Raw genomic sequence first — 26,500 nt, 5'->3', positions numbered from 1 at the left:
CTTACGTTGCCAAGTAACGGTATTCATGTTTATGGAATTATTAAAACGTAAAGTATTCTAATCAATCAACCAGATTGACGTATCGTGAAGTAATTGGTATACCCTTCACTAGTTACATAAATAGCTACGTGACTAATTGCTTAACGTGTGAATGTCCTTTGCAAGTGGTCAATTGATTACAAAGAGATATTCTGATAGCTGGTCCAAAGTAGTCACCGGTTACATAGTCAGTTACCTTACTAATAAATTAAATATGAAAAATTAAAAGGGTTGAAATTGGTCAAAAAATTGATTTACATTAAGAATGCACTTTTGTTTTAAATCAATTAATCGCAGTTGTACAATTTAAGGAGAAAGTAATAACCTATTATATAGTTTTAGAATCAACAAAATCGGCCCAGAGATTTACATTCTTGTCCCAGGATGGTTTTTCTTTCGTTGTTTACTAAACATTTTACATTTCACAGAATTCCATTCCGATCGAAAGAGGAGTTAATTCTGTATTTCGCTTCTTCAGCTAAAGTAAAACGAAAATTTCTTTCGAAATGAAACCACTTTCAGTTTTCAAAGTGGAATTGATATTTCTTTGTAATTATTTGTTTTTCTAACATTTTTAATTTAAATTTTAAGTAAATTTTAAATAAAAACTACGGAATTGAAATCATTCCGCACAAAATGTATGTAAAGATAATGGTTCCTGGATCAATAATATCATACCACGACTTTACAGGATATGAATACATAAAAAATCGAAATTGGCGAATAAAATCGCGAATTTTTCAAAATTTTATAATAGAAATTTTTAAATGGCTCCATAGGGTACGCATATGTGTGACAAAAATTAACCAAATCTGAAGAACCACGGTTCTTCAGATACGGTGGAATAGTTAAAATATATACCAAGTTAATTTTATGGTTCAGTGATGCTATTATTTTGACCGGCACCGTGTGTATGTATTTATGAATCTTTATCTTTTATTTTAAAGATAACTGCAATTTTAAATAAGGAAACTTAATTATCAGCTGTTATGAAATGCATTTATTAAATATTTTAACATTATATAGATATAAAAAAGTATTATTTATTTATTATTATCATGCACTAACAAAGTGTTTGTAGAAAGAGCTATAGATTTGAATACGTCTTTATTGTATATCTATGTATGAATGAATATTAATTAACAATATTGTATTTGTATGTATAAAAGATGGCGCTATGTTGTTGATCTTTGTATGTATGTATGTATGTACTTTGTTAATACACATTGGTTTTGTTTTGGGAATCCTTTAAATATTCACATTTTTAACCTTAAGACTTTTAAGCATAAACGTAAGAACATCAGTGGCCTCCTCAATGCGTTTGGATGTTGGCTTGCCAGCACCATGACCAGCTTTACTGTACACACGCAACAATATGGGATTTTTTTGGTGTTCCGAATTGCGTACAGCCTCCTGAAGAGCAGCAGTAAATTTGAGTGAATGCAAGGGACTGACACGATCATCGTGATCGGCTGTTAGCACAAGAGTTGCAGGATATTCCTCTTTGGGAGATTGTGGTGTATGAACGTTGTGAAGTGGCGAATATTTCAATAGATTCTCGAAATGTTCTTTCTCATTGGGATTGCCATAGTCCGAACACCAGGCATGACCAATAGTGAATTTGTGGAAACGAAGCATATCCAAAACACCCACTTGAGCCACAGCAGCGCCAAATAGGTCCGGTCGTTGATTGATGCAAGCACCTACAAGAAGGCCACCATTCGAACCACCTTGTATAACCAAACGATCTTTGGTGGTGTAGTTATTGGCCATTAAATATTCAGCCGCAGTTTGGAAGTCATCAAATACATTTTGTTTGTTTAACAAACGACCAGCGTTGTGCCACTTTTCGCCATACTCGCCACCACCGCGTATATTAGGATAGGCCAGTATACCATCGAAGGAGTCAATGAACATGAGACCAGAAATACTAAATGAAGGCTGCATACTGATATTGAAACCACCATAACCGTACAAAAGGCAAGGCCTAGGCTTAATAGCGTCAGTATTTTTGTAAATTATAAACATAGGCACTTTGGTGCCATCGTTGCTCTTGTAAAATACTTGTTCTACTTTATAATTGGTAGCTGAAAAGTTTTCCAAATTTAATTTTATTTCACGTAATACTTTTGGCTTAAAGTCGTCCCACTTAAAGTCGTAATGATATATTGTTCCCGGATTAAGAAAGGAAGAAAAGTTGTAGAACACTTCCGAATATTTCTTATCTCCTGAGAAGGACACCACCGTGCCAATATCCAACTCAAATTTACTAATCAATTTTCCGTCTTTTAATGAATTAACTTGCAAGGCACTCTTTACATCTTGTATATAACACAGCACGAGTTTGTCATCATCCACACAACGGGCCCAATCGAGTACATCAGTCTCATGCTCGGCTACTAAAGTTTCCCATTTTTCTTCAGCATAATTATCAAAGTCTATGGCAATAATACGATAATTTGGAGCATTTTTGTTCGTTCTAAAGAAAACCTTTGAGCCCACATTTGTAACGTAGTGGTAATCGGACTCAAATTTCTCCACAATTTTGTTCACCTTTAATTTGCCGGTAATTTCTCCGGCTTCTTCCAGATTTGCATAGTAGAGTATATTATCGCGGCAGTCCTTTACTATGGGCATAATGAGGTATTTGCCGCAATCGGAAACTTCAGATTGTATGCGCCAAGTTGGCTCTTCGGGGAACTCGGCTATCAGTATGTCTTTTTCCTGAGGTTGACCTAGATAATGGTAGTAAAGCTTTTGAAATTCATTTTGTTTGGTCTCAGAACCATCAGTTTTTCCCTCTTGACCGGGATAACGACCGTAAAAGAAGCCCTTGTTGTCCTTTGTCCATGATATGTCAGAAAACTTGACTTTTTCCAAAGCCTCATCCAGATCCTTGCCTGTTTCTACATTGCGTACATAGATTTTAACCCAATCCGAACCACTTTCGCTCAAACCATATGCCATATATTTGCCATCTTCCGAAAATGATTTTTGAGCTAATGCAATCGTACCATCTGTTGACAAAGCGTTGGGATCGAAAAACAAACGTGGCTCTCCGTCCAACTTGTCCTGTTGGTACAAAACACTTTGATTTTGCAAGCCGGTATTCTTGTAAAAATAATAATAGTCTCCATGTTTCATGGGGCAGCCGTACTTTTCATAATTCCACAATTTTGATAACTTCGCATTGATTTTCTTCCAAGCCTCGAAATTTTCCAAAAACGGCTGACTAATTTCATTTTGCAAATCGACATACTTTTTCGTCTCTTCAGAGTCGGGATCTTCTAACCAACGATAGACGTCTTTGATTTCGACGCCGTGTAAATTTTCCACATAACTCTCATCTTTTCGGGGAGTTGGATAATCAATTGCTGCAGTAGTTTTTGTTTCTTCGGTCATTTCAAACAGTTTTCGAGTGGTTAAGAAACGTTTTGTGGAAGATGAAATTTGCTGACAACACTTTGTAATTTGCAATTTTCTCAATGCAAGAGAATGAAAAACAATTCTCATTGTGTAACGAGAAGTAGTAATAAACAGTCTTCTTCTTCCTTTTCGTTTTCTACTCGTTGACACATCACGTACACAGGGCTGCCAACACTACACAGTAGAATATGTACGGTAGTGTTGACACATAAAATGTTTGGATTCGTAATAAATATTTCTGTTTAGACATGACAAATATTTCAAATATCAGATTATATGTTAAAACAACCCACATAAATAAAGATTTAATTCATATGAAATTTAAGTTTAACGTAACAAAAAATTACATCTACCCTCCTTGATAAAAAAGGATTTAAAACTTTAATAATGGTAAAAAGCTCAAATTCTATTGCTTGCATTTAAATGTTATATGGAGACTTATGTGTTTGAAAATTTTTTTGCTTTGCGACTGACAATAATATTATATCATTAGCTGTAAAATTTTTTTTTTTTTTTTTTGTAAATGCAATTTTCTTTGCAAAAACAAAATAGACCAAACGTGGTTATGTTAAAAAAGACAAATTAAACAGAAAAATTAAAAAAAATAAGAAATTTTGAAACTAAATTGCAAAGTTGATATTTTTATTTATGTTAATAAATCAAAATAAATATTATTTTTTCAGACTGCGAAAGAGAATGCGTAATGTTTCCACTTCTGTGTTAGTGAAACTAATACAACTAATAATAGGTGTGTTCGCGTACTTTGCAGTATAAATTATCCAGTAACTTTATTCTCAAATTATCCAGTAACTTTACTCTCAATTTAAAAAAGTACCCGAACAACAATTTTTAAAATCAATATCCCAGTAACTGTTAATATTTTCATCATAAAAATAACTTTTTCTGTATACAGTGCACTTGTAATAATATGAACCCCCCAAAATATGAACACTTTTTACTTACATAGGGTGCTCTAAAATATGAACTTAGTGAATAGTTCATAGCTTAAAGCTTTTTAAAATATGAACAGCTTATTTTTGTTTTTTTAACGTATTTTATCTATCTACACAGATTTGAAATCTAAATAGACAGGGTAGTGGCTAAATTCTAATTCAACAGATTAATAATTTTTGGACTTCCCTAGCCGTAGATGCCAGTCGCAAATATGAAAAATTTTGCAAAAGTTATATTAAAACTATCACATATTTATTTGGAAAAAAATTAATTTGAATTGAATATTTCACAAAAAAAAGTAAATACACAAAAATTTGTTTAATTAATTTATTTTTGTCTTAGACATTTCGTTTTGTTTTTTTTTCTAATTTTTTTAATTTTCTTTTGTTTGACGTTATAGGGAATGTATAATTGAGAACGTACTTTTTAATAATTGTACCTTGCTTGTTCTGCCATGGTTTTTGTGCTTATAATTATTAGAGCTATCATATCAACACCAATCTTTATGTATGCCTGAACTTATTTATGCCACTACTGTTAGCCACTACTGTTAAACATATGTAAAATAAACACAACTCTTAACTCTAGGTATACATGAGCTGAATGTGTTGAAAACTCGCTGTCACAACTGTCACAATGACATCCCCTGAAACACAACATCTAGCTGTTCTTTTCCGGTAAAATCGTCCGCCATGGTAGGTGCCCGATTGTCAAATTTTTAATAAAAATCGTGAAAATTCAATAACATCAGTGAAAATTTATAATAAATTAAATAAAAATTAAGTGGAAAAGTGTTCAATCCATAAAGTGTTATTGAAATTTTTGTGAAAATACTTAAAGAAATGCAAAAACAAATCAAATGCTAAATATGATATTAATGTTTTTTTTCTATTGTTTTCTCCTTCATCTTCCGTCCTCCCTTCATTATTCCCGATCAAAATTGGATGAATGATTTTATAATTTGAAAATGCACAGGGTCGTGTTAGAACCAAAACAGTCAAGAAGGCCGCTAAGGTCATCATTGAAAAATACTACACTCGCTTGACTTTGGATTTCCATACCAACAAGCGTATCTGCGAAGAAGTCGCTATCATCCCCACCAAACCCTTGAGGAACAAGATTGCCGGGTAAGTTCTATAGCAAATGCTGCAAGTGAATTTATAACTGATTGTTTATTGTTTGTTATCATTTTAGTTATGTTACACATTTAATGGGCCGTCTCCGCCACTCCCAGGTTCGTGGTATCTCCATTAAATTGCAAGAAGAAGAACGTGAACGTCGTGATAACTACGTTCCTGCTGTTTCTGCTTTGGAACAAGATATCATTGAAATTGATCCTGACACCAAGGAGATGTTGAAACTCTTGGACTTCCACAACATTCGTGGTCTCCAATTGACTCAAACCTCAACCAACAACTACAGTCGTAGAAATTAGAGTTTAAGTTCACGTTCTAGCTGAAAATGTATTCCTGTTTTGTGGAGTCACTTCTTTTTATTACATGGATCAATAAAAAAACCTAATTTGACAAAAAAGGAATTTTATGTGTATAGAAGAATTATTTATTCCAAGTGGTTGCGCTTTAAAGTGAGTTTCTTTCCTTGATTTTGATATTGTATCATGAATCAAAGGTAAACAAATGGAACGATGTTGTAGAACTATTTTCAATGCTGTAGAATATTTGAAATAGTTACCTTAATCAAATATTGCTACTGCAATTAGGCCATTCTAGTAATCTGCTGAGCACTTAGATATCCTTGATAAATTATATATTTTTTTTTATTAATTCACCTAATTTCCAACCGATGTTTACTTATCTATGAACATACAATATGCATTAGGATTTGTAGGCTTTCGAAGCTGTATATAACAAGAAGACAGTATGAATGTTTTTTAAATATAAATTGCTAGACGATTTATAAACAATTATTTTAAATATAAAACAAATTTGAAATAAAGTTATATAAAGTAACATAAAACCAGTTCTTGAGTCATGTGTTTATGTTAACCCAGGTGCATATTATTTAAGTATGGATTATTTTCTCAATGTTTTCACTTATGTATGTACATTGTTATTGTCTTCTAAGAGTAGATATCAACGTTGAAGAAAATATACATACTCTAATTATCAGAAAGAGTTTAGTTAAAGAAATGTTTTGTATCTAGATAAAAAAAAGTTTAGATTTTGAATTTGGTAATAACGTTTTTTTGTAACCGGGTTTTTGATATTTGAGATCTATAACTTTATTTTTGCTAATTCTGAAGAAAACTTTGATTATTTTAAATATTTGAATCTAATTTGTTTTATATTTTCATACAAAATTCTAATTTAGTTTCTGTTTAGAATTTATTGAATTTCGAAATATTTTTAGTTCCCAGGTTGTAGTCGGGATTGAGGCCAATGACTTTTTTATAATTGTCACTCTTCTTTGGACTGATTATTATAACAGAAGTGCTACAGATCAAATAATAAATTACTTAAAATGCATCTAAAAGGATTCTAATCGAAAGACATTTTTCTACATATCAATTTAATAGTGATAGAATACTAATATACGGTTTATAGAAGTAGTGGAGATATAGCGCACAATTTGTTTTGGAACAATAGTTTGAAAAAATCTTCGGTTAGGATTAGGTTATTCAATCGATTAACTGATTAATTCTGGTCGGTTAAATGTTCGAACCGATTAGTTTGTATCGAAATTTCTTTTTTTTGCACTTTATATAGAAGTATAGTTTTAAACACACAAATTTTATTTCTTAACTCGTGAACATTCACTTCTAGCAATAGTTACCAATTGTTATAGATATCGGCGAAACATATACTATTTGTTTACTCAATACTGCCGACGATGTCGACGACGCCAAATAGAATAAGGGTGATTATTGAAACTAGTCTTTTATCAGAACTTAACGAAACTATTAAAGTATTCAAAACCTAAAAAAAATCCTAAGAGGACTCCAATGGTATGATGGACGATTTTATATGATTAGAAAAAACTAAAACAAGAACTGGGCTGTTACTGCGTAAAATGTTCGAAAATTTGTGCTAAATACACATTGTAATTCGAAAAGATTTCGTTTCGAATCGAATTAGGGAGTAACCCCCCTGAGATATTTGATATTCTTTATCATGCCCAACTTTCGATTTCTTCAACATCTACAATCAGAGAGAGTTTTTTGAAGTCAAGTATTATTAAAACTAAAAAAATCGTTCAAAATTAAGTTACATATATTCTTTTTTAAAAAAAATTATTTCAGAAGATCTCTCTAAAATCCTAAAAAAACTCACATGTGTATATATTTATTTATTGTTTTGTTAAATTATGTTTTTGTTCTTTTTATTAACAAAATGCTTATATAAGTGCACAGAATTCGAGTTTTTCTTTTAAAATTAAAATGGAAATTATTCGGTTAATCGAATAATTTAAAATTAACCGATTAAATCTAAACCCCGATTAATTATTTGCTCGATTAACTGATTTAATCAGAAACCCGATGAATTGAATACCCTAGTTAGGATGTTATTAATTACATAGTATCCCTATTTATACAAGTTTAGTGATTTATAACCAAGGCAAGGATTTTCATGCACAAAAAAAATTAAAAATATGAGCTTATATTATACACCATAAAGAGATAAAATATGCTCTAAAAACGACAAATATATGCAAAGAAAACAAGTTTTTTATTTGAAATATATGTATTTATTAATACAAGAAAAATATTAATTTCAAGTCACAGATTCAATATATATGTACATTAGGGTGACAGCCGATTTTTTTTTAGTTTTCAAAGTGTGCCGGGTGGAATATTGTGACACTAGGCCTATGAAAAATTGTACAGTTTATATGAAATAAATGTGAAACTCGTTAATTTTCTGCATTTATTTCCAGAAATATTTAGATTTGTTTATATTAATGAAAATTACATTAAAAAAAATTTGTTGGAGATTAACCCTGTATCTCCTTTGGGTCAAAATGACCCAAAAACTGTATTATCGCTAAAATTCGGAAAAAATGCAAAATTTATTTATTTTTATTGATTTCAAAATTTTCAGTAATTCAGTTTTGTAAAATTTTTGCTACTAACTAAATACTTTTGCAATTGAATTCAAAAGAATCGAAATGTGTACGTAATTGTACTGGATAATTTTCTTTAAATTTAGCAACTTTTTTCCATTCGAAATTAAAAAATCTGTATCTTCAAATTGAGATCAAATTTTTTCGGCTACTCGATGTAAACCATGTGCTAAACATGATATTAAAATATATTCTAATAAAATTATAAATTTTATGTTCCGAAAACGCTACATCGCATAAAAGTTACAACATTAACAATAAAACATACTCTATCACAGGTTCCAAAGTAACATTACTATTCTTCAACATACAAGTATTGTTTGATTCCAAGCTGTCCTTTAAATCAAATCGCCACCAAAAATTTATGATAAGATGAATAAAATATGTTACTTTGATCGTGGATATTGAATATAAGGTATAAATAAATCAATCATTCTATGATCAAATGCTTAATAGAATCATACTCAGATGTACCTCAATGAAATTATGACCTTTGGAATAATCTTTGGAAAGATAAATTGACAAAAATATAGGTTTCAAACTAAAAGTCAATGTCGTGGCACAAGATGCAGAATCCCAAAATAGAATTTTATTAAAAAAAAGGTAGCCAAATGTCCCAAAAAGAGTGCTTCGGATATTCAAAAATTGAGTTTTACGATACAAAAATTTGGAATCTTTATGGGCGAGTTCTTTTTTGCAAAAACTTAAAAAACAAAAGACAGCAATATACCACTTTTAAAAATAACGTGCTAAGAACATTACAAACCATAATAATTGTAACTAAATTCAAATTTGTCTTTGTTTATTTTTGCTTATTTTAATCGATTTCTAACTTGTTACTATTTTTCGACTGACCAATTTTTTTTGTTTATTTTGAATGTGATTTACAAAAAAAACGTTTACTGTTTGAATGTTTGGTGCGTTGTCAGTTTCCAAAATGGTATTACAGGTGGCAACTGGCAGCTATCATTTCTGTAGCAAATTGGCAACCAGAAATACCGCTAAAAGCAACTCTGCCACCATTTCCGGTATTGAATATTGCAACCCTCATTTCTTTAACATAACAACTCTGTTTTTGTCACTTTCATCTGACTTCAGTGGTGGTAACTTTTGATTTTTAAACTAGAAAATGTGCGCAAAAAACCACTAGAAAATAGCATTCTAGAAGACACTACTTTAATTTAACCCTTGAAATTTAAGTTGGCTACCAATTAAATTTGCAATAATTGAATTTTATTTTTTTCGATACTTATAGGGATACAATTAACTAGTGGAATTTTTTCGTTAGATTTGGGAGCATTTTTAACATTTGTTGAAATTCTATGGAATAAAAATATGTTAGAGTATTTATGGGACGAATTTTTAAAACTTTTTTTGCATATATATTAAATGAACAATATGCAGTTTATTTTTCAAAATTCAAGTGACCTCCCATACTAAATAAATAGTTATTATCCAATATCTGCAGTGAGAACAGTGAGAACCTCAAAAATATATCAAAAATTAACAAAGAAATCTAGAGTCTTCAATTTTTAAACGATAAAAATGGATGGTATCAGGACGACATACATCAAAAACATTATTATACGCTGATTTAGAAAATATTTCTATTAATTATTATTTCAAATTAAATTTTGCTCATGGGGTATTTTAAGGTCCCTAGAGGTGTGAAAACATACGAATTTATATCGGTACAAACTTGGCATACACAGTAAAACATATCAAGATTTTTGAAAATCGCAGGATAGTATTTTTACTCTATTGATGACAAAGGCATGGTACATCCTTAAAAACTATAACAAATTGAGAAACACCCCAGGTTAAGCTAGTGTTTATATCAATTTCGGCTGTACCGAATTTATTTTAACCAGCAGAAGTATAATACGGTCACCGTATGGTTAAATTTATATTTTCCAGGAGAATCAGTGATTAATTTCTCACCGCTAGATTCATGCATAATAATTCAAAACTTTTTACTAGTTAAACCTATTCATTAATTTTTGGACAAATATTTGGAAAAATTTTCATCCACAGCCCTTTCCTGCCGTCAACAGATAAGATAAATAGACATACCTAGTTCGTTTTTGTATTTTCTAAGGACTCAGAATTTACATACATATATACTTTTGTGGTTCTACGACCAACTGTAATGACTGTAGAAAATTATATTTTTATTTTTCGTTCTCATAAAACGAAAAATCGCTAGAATTCCAAATAATAAATATGTACAACATTTGTATACCATCCAAATTGGTTTCAAATCGCTAGATATAATGGGAAAATCGCTAAATTACCACCACTGCAGACTTTTATCTAGTTAGAAAAAAATTAGACAGCTGATTGGAGTAATGGAAAAAGAAAAAGAAGAAAAACAAAAAGCAACAAAATAGTTGTACACAAAAATTCCCACACAGTTGTTGAAATTTTACAAAAATTGTAATTTTAGTGTTTAATTTTTAAATTTAAATCTAGATTTAGCTCAAACTAAATAAAGTGACGTTATTGTATTAAACGGAGGTAAGTAAGCAATGCAAAATATTAAAATAAACTTGGCGGGAATGCTAACATAAAGTGTAAACATAAAAATGTGTTGAAGGGGGGCATAAATTCTTTACATATGCATACATACATGCAGTACTATATTAATGTAAAATGTAATTCATGAAAAACCACCAACGTTAATTTTGTGTATTCCATTCACATACCTAATTACATAGAATACAAACATTATACAAAGCTAAAAAAGGAATTATTTTTTATTCAGTTATAACGAATTTTAAACACTCTGCAGTAAAACTTGAGCAATAAAATTGTATGTATAATTAAACTTGAGATATTTACAGACGACAATACTGTGCATTAATACATTTCAAAATATTGAAATCATTCGTTATGACAAGAACTCCTTCCGAAAAATACATTTCTTGCTTGCACGATAGTATTACTAATAGGTATATTATTGACTAGGTTTTTTATTAAAATAATTTTAAGATAATATTGGCAAAACAATGGAAACTTTTAAAGTTCTACAAGAAAGAAGACTAAAATAAAAAATATACCTACCTATATGACAGAAATGTATAAAGTTTCATGTTTTAACCTTATGTATTTCAATACACAGAAAAAAGAAATTCATAATTGGAATGCATTTTGTAACAAATATTATTAATCGAACATGAATTTTTTTTCCAAACTTTTTCATTCAGAATAAGAACATGTTCATAAATATTATAAAATTGTTCATGACGGAAATTTTTGCTTTTTTTTGCTAATTCCAAGAAGATTATTAATAATATAAAATTTTAAACAGAGCATCGAATTAATTAATTCAATTTGAGCTTAATTTAGTAAAATCTTAATTTCGAATTAAAAAAATATCATTCCATAAATCCATTATCAAAATCTAATTCAAAGGCTTTTTTAATATAGAACAGAATTCATTCAACCTTTGAATGGAATTAACTCATAACAGAATTCGTTAAACCTTTGAATGATTAATTTTTTCTTAATTCAAATCTAATACAAATTGAATTAAAATATTTTTTTTTCAGTTTTGTTTTTGTTTTGCTTTTAATCATTGAAAAAAAAATTACTTAAGCCTTTTTGTAACAAATTTTAATTGAAGAACAATTTAATCATTCAATACATTTTAAAACTATTTTGTAATAGATTTGAATTTAAGAACATTTGATTTACTAAGGAATCCATTTTAAACGTTGTTATTTATTTATGTATGCGCTGAGGAAAATATGTCTTTAAATATGTCTATGTAACCCAATCACACCTCTAGGGTTAAAACCGAATAGTTAAATCCAATGACTTACGTGTTTTGAATTTACCTGACCAATCGTCAGATTTCAATTCCATAGAAAACCTATGAAAAATTGTAGATAGCAAAATACTGACTCAAAATTATACCACAAAAAAGTTTTATCAGCTTCGGTAATAAACCCCTGTATGTACCTGATATATTTTTATCATGATAAACATCATAATAATTGGGCTGATAGTCCCCATTCATTAGTATTATTGCTTCGTTATGACAAAATTGTTAGTGCTTTTGCTCAGACAACTTTGTCTTGATTGTTATGATAAATTTTTGTCAAGTATAGATAGGAGTTAAGGGAATGGCAGAATATTTCTAAGGAGCCGATTGAATCTTTAATGTTCGCTGTGAAGCAGTAATAAAAACAAGGGATGTCCAACAAAATACTGAGTCACTAAAAGGGGCAGACAATTTTTGCAAAAATTAATTCTAAGTTTCCATTGTTTTGTCAATTCCACAACAATAAATTGCTTTATTAGTAAATAAAAGCATACGCTAATGAAATACCTACTAAAAAAATACAAAACACAATATTTAGGAAAGTTTCTATTTTCTCCAATGTTTATTAAGATTATATGGGTTATGAAGCTAATGACAAAATCAGTATACCACTTATCTATTTGGTAGCATGTATAAAAAAAACTAAACAATACATTTACCGGTGGGAGCATGCATCATACATTTAATATCGTAACAAAAAATAAAACGAAAAACACAATGTATATTAAACAAACCGATACAACAAGAACTCAAAAAGCCAGTAGTAGTAGTTTTATTGGCCAAACTGAAATACAATTTAGATGTTTTAATAGCAAATGCGCACGAGTACGCTCAAAATACAATTCAGTTGTTACGTGCTAACCAAACGTTCCGGGTGTTGTCACAATTTTAAGCTCCGCTATAAAAATACATATACACATCTAAATAAAAGAAAATTTAAGCAAACTAAATCAAACAAAAATCCCAAAGCTCGTGAGTGATTGTGCATAGAAATATAATAAAATAAAGTAAAAAAAATATATATAAATATTTTACGCTTGAAAGGATTTTCTTTTTTATAATAATTGTAACATTTTCTAACTAGAATAATAACAAATTTATTCTTTCATGTGTAAAATACTTGGCTATTTGAATAGTTTTTATATTGAAAACACCCTGTATTTTATTAGACATTAATTTTTTCAAAATAAAATTTGTTGTTACTGATTTTTTAAGTCTAGTCTTTTAATAATATTGAAAAAATTACAAATAATTAAATAAAAACAATTCTTTTAAAATTTTAAAAATACATAATTTGAAAGCCTGTTTACATGTTGTTATACCAACTAAATTTTACCGAAAAATATATATAATTCTTTCTCAAATCGATAAAAGTTCAACTACCCTCTCTGTGCATAAACTATACAATTTTCATCTTTTTTACATCTCTTGTGTGTTTATTTTTTTGTTGCAATTTTTATTGGAAAAACTACAGCCACCCACCCTGTTTACATTACAATATTCTTGTTTTTGGTCCATTTTACAGAGTTGCTGTTAAAGTTAACAGCCATAGACTTTTACTGTAACAGACTTCTGCATCCTTAACATACATTTGAGAGGAAGTGAAAATAAACGTTAACTATTTTAAATTGAACCAGTACATATTAAAAAAAGGTAAGTTTTTCTTTTAGTTTATTAAAAACATATTATCAGTAGTGTCAAATGAAATAATTATTTATGGTTTAAAGAGCTGTATTAAATTTTTTCTTTTCTTAAATGTTTACAAATATAAATTATTTAAAATTGCTCAAAGTGTTTGCCAGAATTCTGAGAAAAAATAAAATTTCTTAAATATTCACAAAATTGTTGTATAAATTGGTTGCCAATTTCTTGAAATCTGATTATAACGCCCTTTAAATATTTTTTCTATAGATTATTTTTATTATTAATATATAACTTTGATTGGGACATATACAGTGGTTGGCTATAGGTTAAAATCCCAAAGTACTCTTAAGAAAATTGTATTTTTTAGTATTTCTTTAATAAAAAATAAAAATAAGCAACTGAAAAATATGGTCACTAATATATTATGGATATACATTTGAAACATCTTAATTAAAGATTTAATTTCTTTTATTGTAATACAGAATTTGGTTACAAAGATCAATACAATATTTTCCCCATTTTTCAATATTAAATAATCTTTATTTGTTACATAAAATGACAAAAAAATAATATTTTGTAAAAATATTAAAAAAAATGTATTAAAAAAAATGATGACATGAAATATGTTAGCCTTCAACAGAAAGACAAACCGACGGACATAGCTAGATGGTCTTTATGTCTTGGCGAATAAAAAAACTCAAAAGTAATAAATTCAGCAAAAAAAAAAAAAATAATTTTTTCCGAAAAACTTACTTTTCAAGCAAATTATTCGATCAATAAACCGTGGTGAAAAAAATTGAAAAACGATCTAGCGTGGGTTATAGGTGTTGCTGAGTACATTCAAAATTGTGTCTAAAAATTTCAGAAATTGTGTCTGAATTCTGAAGTTATTCTAAAAAAATCGTTTTTAGTGATGTTCGTCAACTTATCAAACGGTAATTCAGGCAGTATTTGTCCGATTTTTAACTGGTTTGGAAAGAAAACTGATTAAGCTTGAAAATTACGTGAATTTGTTGATACATTTGTAAGTTACATATACATAAGTATTGGTTTTGTTCAGAATATTTAAAAAAATTATAAACTTTTTTGATTTTAGTCGCTTTTCATTGCTTATTTTAATATGAAAGTTTCTAAAAATGTATACCAATGTATAACAAAAATTAAGTTCTTAACAAAACATGGTTTTAATTTTTCAAATCGGATGAAAATTGTAAAAGTTATTTAACTTTTCATTAACACCTGTGTTCGTATTTTCTGCCCCATCGCATATGAATAAAAAAAAACAACAAGTGTACAATTTTTAATTTTTTCGAACTTTTTTCGGAAAAGTTTAATAAATTTGTCTTTAAAACACTGTGGAAAAATAAATAAGTTTTCATAGAAAAAAATTAAAATAACTATTGCTAAATTCCATTCCTATCATGCTTAGATGAGCTATCAAGGATGAGTCTTAGACGAATCTACTCCATCAGGGAATCTGGTTGGTTTAACATGGAGACAACGGACGTATAATAAATACCCTGCTGTTCACCCGTTGGGTATCACAATGGGATCAGTTTTGAATGGATCCAAGTGAGCTGCTTGAAGAGTGGCTGCCATGGAATCAAACCTAACCATTTTTGAATTTGAAAAATTGCAAAAAAAAAAATATAAAAAAAATTTATAAAAACTACCATAATTTTTTTTGAATATACATTTTATGAAAGCTTGCCTTTCCATAATTGTTTAAAATTTTGAAATCGGTCTAAAAATATGTGAGTTAGAGGTACTAAAGTACTACGACCTACCCTAAAACAGTTTTTTCAAAATAACTAAAAATTTTGAGGGAGTTTCAAAATCTTTGAAAACGGTTTTAGTATTCAATCCCCCATTAAAGTGTTATTTTGTGGCAGAGTATTATTATCGATTAATCAAAAAATATCTTAATGAAACAAGACCAATCTATATATATAAAAGAGTAACGTTACTGACTGACTGACTGACTGATTCATCATCGCACAGCCCAAACGGCTGAAGCTAGAATCACGAAATTTTAACTGTGGGTTCCTCCCTCCCCAAAACGATCCGATAAGAAGGGATTTTTGGAAATTCGAACGTTTAGGGGGTAAAAAAGGGTAAAAACGGGTAAATTCGGTAACCTTATATCTTCAAAACTAATAAAGATATAAAAAAACTTAAAATAGCATGTTACTCCATTTAAAAAATAAGCTGACAGGTGTTTCGTACTTTTTGGAAATTCGAAACTTTTAGGGGAGAAAACGGGTAAAAACTGTATTTTGGTACTTTTTTTGCACCCTATGTATTTTTTAAACCAATAAACATAGAAACAAATTTTAAATCGTATTCTTTAATTAACAAAAAATAAAAAATATAAGTTTGGTACTTTTTGGAAATTCGAACCTTTAAGGGATAAAAATTGTGTTAATTTTTGGTACTTTTTCATAAAATATGTTTTTCTATAATTTGACATAGACATACGAATATTTTATTATGAGCTCCCACCACGTTACAGAAATTTATTTCAATGAAATTGTACCACCTCAATGGGGATAAAAGAGGTACCAAAAAGGGGATAAAATCTGGAAAATACATTATATTGAAATTATTAAGCCAATTTTGATAATTTTTTTTAATGTTGGTTCCTGGATTCATACAAAAATTAACTAACAGGGTGTTATTTGGAACTCGAGTACCGAGGTGTATATTGGGCCAAATCCGGGTAAACAGTTTGGTACTTTTTTTAAAACATATTTATTCTTGGGCACATTAACACAGATTTTAATATTTTGATACATGCCTGTAGCATAAACAATTTTGGCAAAATGGAATATTTTTAAATTTCAAACTTGACGGGTGTTCAAGTAAGAAAAGGGAAATTGGTACTTTTCTCCTAATGGTACTTTTTTAAAATTTAAATTATTTCAGTTATCGACATTAAAGTTAGCTGATATGTATTTGAGTGAAGTTAGTGTTAGGAATAGGGGATAATATTTAGGTACCAAAATGTGTGAACTGTACTATAGGTACTTTTTTGTTCATCTATTGGTACTTTTTGAAATTTCTATAATAATGGACTTAGAAACATGAAATTAAACATATATGGTCCTAAGTGAGTGAGAATTCTAGGGGGAGACTTTTTGGTACTTTTTCTTTATTGGAATGGTACTTTTTGTAATTTTTTCACCAATGAACCTAGAAACATGAAATAAAGCTTATATATAAACCGAGTGAGTGGGAAACCACAAGTGTGGGTTTTTTGGTACTTTTTCTATATTCTAATGGTACTTTTTTGAATTTTCTATAACTATGGACTTAGAAACATGAAATTAAGCATATATGGTCCTAAGTAAGTGATAATTCTAGGGGGAGACTTTTTGGTACTTTTTCTTTATTCGATTGGTACTTTTTGTAATTTCTTCACCAATGAACCTAGAAACATGAAATAAAGCTTATATGGAACCGAGTGAGTGGGAAACCACAAGTGTGGGCTTTTTGGTCCTTTTTCTATATTCTAATGGTACTTTTTTGAATTTTCTTTAACAATGGACTTAGAGACATGAAATTAAGCATATATGGTCCTAAGTGAGTGAGAATTCTAGGGGGAGACTTTTTGGTACTTTTTCTTTATTCGAATGGTACTTTTTGTAATTTCTTCACCAATGAACCTAAAAACATGAAATTAAGACCGGAGTGAGTGGGAATCTACAAGTGACTGCTTTTTGGTACTTTTTCTATATTCGAATGGTACTTTTTGAATTTTCTGTAATAATGGACATAGAAATATGAAGTTAAGCATATATGGTCCTAAGTGAGTGAGAATTCTAGGGGGAGACTTTTTGGTACTTTTTGTTTATTCTAATAGTACTTTTTTGAATTTTCTATAACAATGAACTTAGAAACATGAAATTAAGCATACATGGTCCTAAGTGAGTTAGAATTCTAGCGGGAGACTTTTTGGTACTTATTCTTTATTCAAATGGTACTTTTTGTAATTTCTTCACCAATGAACCTAGAAACATTAAATAAAGGTTATACGGACCCGAGTGGGTGAGCAACTACAAGTGGGTGTTTTTTGGTACTTTTTCTATATTCTAATGTTACTTTTTGAATTTTCTATAACATAATGGACCTAGAAATATGAAATTGAGCGTATATGGTCCTAAGTGATTGAAAATTCAAGCGGATACCTCATGGTACCTTTTGTTTATTCTAATGGTACTTTTTTTTAATTTTCTATAGCAATGGACTTAAAACATGAAATTAAGCATACTACATGGTCCTAAGTGAGTTAGAATTCTAGGGGAGACTTTTTGGTACTTTTTCTTTATTCGAATGGTACTTTTTGTAATTTCTACACCAATGAACCTAAAGCCATAAAATTAAGCTTATATGGACCCGAGTGAGTGGGAAACCACAAGTGGGGGATTTTTAGTACTTTTTATATATTCTAATGGTACTTTTTTGAATTTCCTATAATAATGGACCTAGAGTTTCCAAAAAATCGAAGAATTTCAAAACCGCGTTTTCGATTTTAAAAAACTAAAAACCGATCGGTTTCGGTTTTGTGATAATTTATTAAATATTAAGTATTATAGAAACAAAATTAGTTGATAATATAGGAAATGATATAAAAATCTAAAATTCAAACTTGACGGGTTATGGTTTAGTGAATGCGAATTTAAAAGTGATAATAAATGGTACTATTTCCTTATTGCAATGGTACTTTTTGAATATTTTATAATAATAAACCTAAAAATTTAAAATTAGGAACACATTTTGCATTTTCTATAATAATGGACCCAGAAATATGAAATTAGACATTTACAATTAGATTCACAAACGGAGACTTAATAGTACTATTTCTTTCTTCTAATTGGGGTGGCGAAGCGCACCGGGTCTGCTAGTAGTTTATAATATTTATTTTAAAATCAACTTTGGATTAACATACCAAGATCAGAATTTTATGAAACTTAACCTTGCCCTGAATAACAGCCCCACACTATGATATTGGTTTAAATGGAAATGCTCATTGTATCTGGAGAGAGACACTCCACTAATCCATGTCGATTGAAATTGAAAAACCTAACTTTGGCGAAAAGAAGTGCCTTCAACAATCAGTGTGATCCGGAGGATCAGCAAATGGGCAGCTTCTAAGTGGGAACTCATCAAACTAAAATCATGTCTATTGTAAGGGATAAAGGAAGCATAGCGCTCACCCTCTTCATTACAGCAGACATGATGTATCTATAGTGAGTTCCCACTTTGAAGCAGACTTGTTAACATTAACACACTAACAGTTTCGTTAAATGTATTGTATTATAACAAATTAATATTAATAGGTTTTTAATACTAGTAGGAAGACTTTTATAAGGTTAATTCTATACCACAACAAATTTAACAAATGTAACAAAATACAAGTTTGTAATACACTGTTGATGCGGTAAATATTTATTTAATTTCTTTTATATTAAATAAATACAAATTACTTATTTTTCGCCTTTTTGAGCAGTTTTTGGTGATCTCATCATCATTTTGTTTAATTTTTTTTATTTTCTACGGTTTAGTCACTACGTCACTTACTCATTCGCTGGCCATATCTCATCATCATTGTGAATTTTCGAGTCGATTTTTTGCTGTCTGTGTTTGTTTGTTAAAAATAGCATAGTGTTTTTAGCTTATTATGTTTAAGTGAATTTGTATTTCCCTTATTTTAAACGGCTAGACTTGTTTTATTTGTAGTAATTTAGAAGCTGAAATTCATAAAAACTACAATTGTTTACAACAAGTTAATTGAGAAGACCTTCACAGCTTAAATAATTGTAGTATGTTCTTGTTTTTCTTGTGGATGAGTTTTTTTTGGGTTGTACTTGTGGTTAATATGAACTTATAAATTAGATAAGAACATATTTGATGTTGAACGTAAGTTTTAAATTAAATTTAGAGTGAGTTTTTGGGTTTATAGTTAAGTAAGTTAAACCTGCCTAGTTTAACTTACTAGGTACACATCCAGTTCCAAAATTCACTTGGGTCTATTAAATTGTTTCCACAGCTAACTTGAGTTTATTAAATTAGTCTCTTCGTGTTACCTGAAAAGAAATGAAATAAAGATAGTGGTTAAGAGAAAGACAGTGGATAAATACCAGTCATTTGATGGATTAAAAGCCACCATAAGGAGCGATTTCCATGTATGTTGCCAGCAACCATGTGCTATTCCTATTATAGGTGTCGATCCATCTCAACTCCATATCCGATTCAGTTCAGATGGACTACCAAAGAAGCGCTGACCTATTATAAAAACCTAGCAAGTAGATCTCTCAGTGCCGGACAGTGACAGAGAAAGTAAAAAATAGTCTCATCCTCTTGTTCATTATGACAACAGTTCGCTTACGGTCCAACCCAGTCCATATCATCCTTGTTATCATACAGTTTGATTCACTCAAACATCTTATTCAGCGAGCTCATTTCCTATTTTACTATCCGACATCATGGCGATCACTTTTCACTGGCTGCTTGGCTATCGATTGGAATTGAAACTTTGTCGAGAATAAGGGCCTGCAATAATCAGTGTTCAATGCCAATTTTCTCGCAGTCGAGTCGCACGCACAGTTTCCGTTATCAGAATTGCCATTCTCCTAAATACCTTTTCAAAGAATACACATTTTAAGGCCCTGTCTAACAGTTTACTGTCAATTATGATACCCAGATATTTTGTACTATCCGAGAGTTTCAGTTCAATATCGTTCAATCGAGGCATCATGAAGATAGAAATCAGTTTTGTTCGAATTCACACTTAGTCCACTGTCTATGATCCATCGACTTAGCATTTTGAGTGCCGCCTGCATCTGTTGCGATATTGTGCTTAAATGAACAGCTGTAATTGTCGCTTAGGCGACAGTTTTATAGTTCATGGAATCCAACATCCAGAGAATACAGTATATGGCCAAATTCCACAGAACTGCAGATAAGACGCTCCTTGAGTTGTGCATCTTTTGGAAAGTCAAGAGATCTTGGCCGTTCACATTCTAGGACGTATCATCCTATAGTACATGAGGCGCCTGACAAGCAATTGATCCAGCTCCAGATCATGTAGGGTAGATCCTGTAGTCGCAGATTCCTTAAATTCCATAAAGGCTAGTTGTGTAAAATTGTAAAATTCAAGCGATTTCACAATGTATTCTACTAACGACTGAAGTGCTGTCTCGACTACTTTCCCTTTCATGTAGGTAGATACTAACAGATATTCGTATGTGGGTGTCACTGATTCTCTCCAAGGTTTTTCGCAAAAAGGATCAACATGTATTGGTCTAAAGGATTTTAGACCAAAGTCACGGACATGAACCTTTCTAATCAGCAAAAGAGTGGTTATATCTGCATTGTTTCGCAGATCAGCTGGTATTATTTCATCCAGGTCCAGGGAAGTGTATGAACCAATTCACCATTTATTTCAATCGAGGTACATAGTTAAAGAACTATACGGTTGGGATCAGTGATCATTTCTACTAGACCTGAAAGGTTTGTGTTTTCGACAAAATCTTTCGCAAATTAATGGTTTCAGGAGAAGTTGTTCCAACATTTTCGAATCGAATTACACAATTACAATTAATATTCTTAAATTATTCATCTAGGACTTATATGTCTGATTTACAAATGAAAATCATGTACATGAAAAGACCAGGATGTTATCAGTCCAACAACATGATGTGCTAATTAAATAAATGATCATCGGATTATTATTCTATTGCCATGATATCAAATCTGACGTCGACCGATTGTCTGTAGAATGTGTTCATATATTGCATTTAACGGTTGTCGCGTAAGTTATCAAAGTTTATATTAAGATGCAATGGAATACTATAAGAAACATAATTTATTAAAATTCCTAGAACAAAATTTTTTTTGAACTTAAAAATTGTACAATTGTCAAAATAAAGTTTAATCAACGAAGCATACTACTCCACAATACTAAAACTGATGCATCTTTATAATAAATGGTTAAGTCTCACATACTGCTTTAAATATTACTTTAAGGAAGAAGCAATACTAAATTGCTATACATATTTAAATACATCCAACCTTATACGAAGCCCTTTTGAACAGTATTTTTGTATGCATATGTATCTAATTTACCTACATACCAAAACATATGGGCAATTCCACGAGAATGACTACCACGACTGAAAACCCAAAAACCATTGAAACTTTTTTTCATGATGATTTGAATAGTAGAAAACACTAAAATATTACTATGTGTAAGTATTTAGAGCTTATTACAACATTTTATTGGCAAAAATAATATTTTACTCTCCTCTCACGATTCGAAAATTATCGCATATTTCTACATGTACCTCAAAATGACTTCCGTTTTATGTCACGTACGATATACCCTTATTTCGCTCGATATTTTGGACAACAATGTTTCAAAAGAACTTTTTATTATTTTAAAATATAGTACCCTCTTAATGGAATATAAAGACTAAATTATTTTTCAGATACTCTTACTTTTGCAAAATCTATTCCACATTATAGGCGTACAAATGTCACGTAAGATGATATGGAATTGCCCATATTAATTCACATTATTTAACCATACATCACAATTGTTTTAATTGATCTCAAACCTGACAAATACTTTCCATAAAATGGTTATAACCAAAAAGAGTATTGAATGTGTTAACAATTTAACTACCGTTTAATATGACTAATCTCAGTGAAGAAACCAATAGCAGTAAATATTTGTCTGCCATAAAAGTAAATGTGATTTTTTGCTTTTATAAACTTTTATAAACTGTTTAGTATTTATTTGTTAATTTGTAAACAAGAAAAACATTATTTACTTTACAGTCGGCATGATGGAGTTTGGTCATGAACTACTATTAAGACAATGAAGAACGTTACTTTTATGTATACAAACATTTAATTATTTCCGTTTTTAATTGTTTTGAAACTAGTTTTTTTCTGATTGTATGTAAATGTCTCTAAAATCTGGATTAACATTACCAATTCATATACTTACAGATTTCTGTTTAGAAAACGGTATAGTCAGAAGAGGGTATATAAAATAAGTTGGCTTTATTTATTCCGATTGTAAGGAAATTTGCAAAACTATTGTAATTTCTAGAGTTCATAAGAATGAAATCTAAAACATAACGCGGCCATTATAACCGCGGTCACAGAATAGCACACATGTATTCAATCTAAGCCTACAGTCCAATCTGTTAATTCATGACCGATTAGTCTGTAGCAAAAATTCATCCAATACTGATTGGTGGTTTTACCGATACCTCCCCAACCTCTTGGGATAGCACTCATCGAGCAGTTTTCCCATCTGTTTGTTCTAGTCCTAACTGGTCCGGTAGCAGTCTGGTACCTGATGTATTCAATCTGAGCCTACAGTCCAGTCTGCTTCTTCATGACCGATTAGTTTGGAGCAAAATTTCATCCAATACTGATTGGTGGTTTCACCTATACCTCCCCCACCTCTAGTGATAGTCCTGAGCTCATCCGCAATCTCCTTAACTATAAAATTACATAATTTGGTCTATATACTGCGATGTAACATTTCTAAATTTAGGACTGGGAAACACAAATATTTCCAGTGTGGCAATTTCCGCAAAAATCATACAAATTTCTCGAGTTTTAATCTTTGTGATTCTTCAGTTAAATTCTCTTCTCTTGAAAAGTAATGATAATAATAATTTATTAATTGTATAAAATCTTCTTTTCTGAAACCATAGTATATTCAGATTTCATGTATTAGAAGTTGAGAATCAACATACAAAAATCATGTCTTTAAGATATAGGGTCTGTAAGAGAAAGGGGCGCTACAATTGCTCTCCAACTTCCGAAATTTATTTTTAGCTTAATCTGGCTATTCGATTTTGTTATCAAACCAATTTTAGAAGCGTTGGAGAAGAAAGAAATATCACCAAAACAGGTTCGTACGTGCTCTTATTTCTACTTCATCTAGGAAAGCATGGACAATTTCCACGATCATGCCAAAATCCGTCTTCGAACTAGGTTTTACGACGAATATAACAGATAGATTCGATTATGACAATGGCCTCCACACAGAGAAAACAGAATCGTGACAGCAACCGAATTGGTTGCCAATCGAATGATTCGGTTGCAAACATAGAATTTTTCGGTTCTATCAACAGAAAGAAGACAAAGAAGAATTTCGGTTAAACCAAACTTTTGTTACCCCTTTTAAAATTGTGTATCTACAACTGTAAAATTCGGTCACTAAGGTAGAATCATTCGATTAGCAACAAATTTGGTTGCTATCACGAATCTGTTTTCTCTGTGCATCTATTGTAGAATGTCATTCTGATATTCACTGAACAAGATTACACGACAAGGGCGGATGTGGTATCTTTTAGGACCAGCTGAATCTAAGAGTGTCCTCTAGGCTACTAGATTATATTAATTTAAGCAGAAATACTGGCCATAAAAGTAGCCGCGTAACAAATTTAGTATCAAGGCATATCAAACAGCGATATCCACAATATCCATAGATTGTGTGTATATCACATAGAACATTTTTCAAGAATGGAAGGTGTGTCTAGAGAAGAATGCGAGGTATTCATCGGTTACCTTCGTATAGGATCCAGTACAATGATAAATTGCACCACCGTACATTCGAACGAATTCACACGTAATATTGGCATTCCTATATTGATGGGTAAACAACTGATTTTACACAAAGATAGAGAAGTGGGTGGGAGACCAGAATAATCTATCCTAATATTGATATGAAGTGAACCAGATTTCCGGTAAATCTGCTTAGAATCCACCTAAGAAACCTCATATGTGGATACCAACCTATGTTTACATGCTCAAAGGTTGAGACGTAGAATTATTGGTCAACAAATACTTATTAAAAATAAACCTGTCTATCGAGAGATGACTTACAAGGTCACAAATGATCACAAATACTCCATATGATCATGTGACTACAATCCTAATATGGTCATGTTATCTAATACGTCTAATGAGCTGGAATCATAATTTGGTGGGGCTCAGGCATGACGTTGTTCTATTATTGTCACCACAACCATATATCACTTTACCACTTTCTAGGACATGGCCATGTTAAAGTATCTTTCATATAAAATTAGTTGACCGCTTCGCCCGGTAGCATTTACTACTGTTAGTTCTTCAAGTTTCTCCAACCCACATACACCTACCTGTTCTTATTTATTTGCAAATAAAATATCTAAATTTGTACTGCATACTTTAGGGAGTTTTTTTTATTACAGTTGACTGGACTCAAAAAAAAATTCCGAGTTTTACCGGATTTTTTGATTTTTTTTCGATTTCAGCCAAATCGCTCTAACCGTTTTCACGTGATGCCATTACATACATGGACCATTTCATTTTTATATATAGATAGATAACTTTGCGATATTCGGACATTTAGATGATCAAAATGCATGAAAAAGGCACATAAAATTCCAATTTTCCCTATACGATACTTACTATCTTCAAATCGATATATGTATATCGATTCCAGCGAAACTCCTTTTTTTAATAGATTTGAATTGAAGAAAAATTTAATCATTCAATACTATTTATGTAGTGTAGATTTTAATTAAATAAAATTTTAACGGTTCAATAAGGAATTAATTCTATAAAGAATGAATTCTTAAATGAATGAATTCAATATATTTGAAGTACAAAGGAATTAAGCCTATGAATTAATTCATAATGAATTCATAGGCTTAATTAATTAAATAGTTTAAAGATAACATTTAATTTGATTTCGAAAATGGAATTAAGAATTATGTATGTAGTTCCTTCAAACCTTCAAACACTTTCAAGAAATTACGTTCTTGTCAATGGTTTCGAGTCGGAATATTTTATTAAAATCGGCTCCAATTTGCATAGCAGTTTCGGCACGATATCGTTCTATGATGTTCTTACCAATAGTATCTCAAACTAAATAGCTTGACCATTCCTGTAGTGAAATAGTTTAAAGCTTCAGCTGTATACATACAAGATAGTAAAGACATTTCTAGACTGGCACGTGACGTTTAAAAAACGTTGGCGTCATTGACTCACCACCGTTAAGTTTTGCTCACTCTCCCATGTATGGTAAACTTTTTTGTGGCAGTGTGTGGGAGTTTTTTTGCAAGATCATAGTGTGTAGATACTTTGTTTTGTTTTCAAATGACATTCAACACTTGCTTAGAACCTTTTAGAGTCTTGTAAACCTTATGAGCTGTTGGCTGTTTTTCCTTTTTTTTGCTAAGTATGTATTGTTTTATTATTTTTTTATTTTGCTGTTTCTTCTTCTAAACAAAGTCTAGTATATAGAATATACTACATTCACACTCACTCGAACAAACACTTAAACCAGCTTTTGAAGATTTACAAACATGGCAAAATTGTTTGTTGTTTATTTTCTATTTGTGAACACAACGTTGGCGTTTATTTTAAAATGTTGTTGGCTTTTAACTTTGATCTTAATTAAGAGAATGGTTTCGAGGTAAATTTTAATATTCTCTAAACTGCTGTTTAGTATCATGTACT

General features: G+C 30.4%; 3 protein-coding genes across 6 annotated transcripts in view; 2 read left to right on the top strand and 1 right to left on the bottom strand.

Moving 5' to 3' along the window:
- Window positions 1-1,016: 1,016 nt before the first annotated feature.
- On the bottom strand, window positions 1,017-3,590 carry LOC135953811 (prolyl endopeptidase). The gene has a single exon (XM_065503818.1). It carries the CDS (start codon window positions 3,550-3,552, stop codon window positions 1,288-1,290), a length of 2,265 nt encoding a protein of 754 aa, XP_065359890.1. The 5' UTR covers window positions 3,553-3,590; the 3' UTR covers window positions 1,017-1,287.
- A 1,375-nt stretch (window positions 3,591-4,965) lies between these two features.
- On the top strand, window positions 4,966-5,956 carry RpS17 (ribosomal protein S17). Its single transcript, XM_065503826.1, has 3 exons — window positions 4,966-5,114; window positions 5,395-5,546; window positions 5,614-5,956. Exons 1-3 carry the CDS (start codon window positions 5,112-5,114, stop codon window positions 5,852-5,854), a joined length of 396 nt encoding a protein of 131 aa, XP_065359898.1. The 5' UTR covers window positions 4,966-5,111; the 3' UTR covers window positions 5,855-5,956.
- A 4,917-nt stretch (window positions 5,957-10,873) lies between these two features.
- The window catches only part of Atat (alpha-tubulin acetylase), a 68,922-nt gene continuing 53,295 nt past the window's right edge, over window positions 10,874-26,500 (top strand). The window contains exons 1-2 of one of the 4 annotated variants that reach the window (XM_065503820.1): window positions 10,881-11,016; window positions 13,851-13,978. The gene's annotated coding sequence lies outside the window, so the exon portion shown is untranslated. Of the gene's footprint in view, window positions 11,017-13,153; window positions 13,298-13,850; window positions 13,979-26,500 lie in introns of those variants that run through there. The other 3 variants (XM_065503825.1, XM_065503819.1, XM_065503824.1) reach the window with 3 other exon arrangements.

This window comes from Calliphora vicina, chromosome 3, assembly GCF_958450345.1.
Source record: "Calliphora vicina chromosome 3, idCalVici1.1, whole genome shotgun sequence".
NCBI classification, from domain to species: Eukaryota; Metazoa; Arthropoda; class Insecta; order Diptera; family Calliphoridae; genus Calliphora; species Calliphora vicina.
This window is presented reverse-complemented; position numbering and strand designations above follow the sequence as displayed.

Excerpts from the sequence above, each read along its gene's own strand:
- LOC135953811 (XM_065503818.1), bottom strand. The coding sequence starts at position 3,552 with ATGAGAATTGTTTTTCATTCTCTTGCATTGAGAAAATTGCAAATTACA.
- RpS17 (XM_065503826.1), top strand. Across the intron at positions 5,547-5,613 it reads TTGAGGAACAAGATTGCCGG|TTATGTTACACATTTAATGG; the intron begins GTAAGTTCTATA and ends TTATCATTTTAG.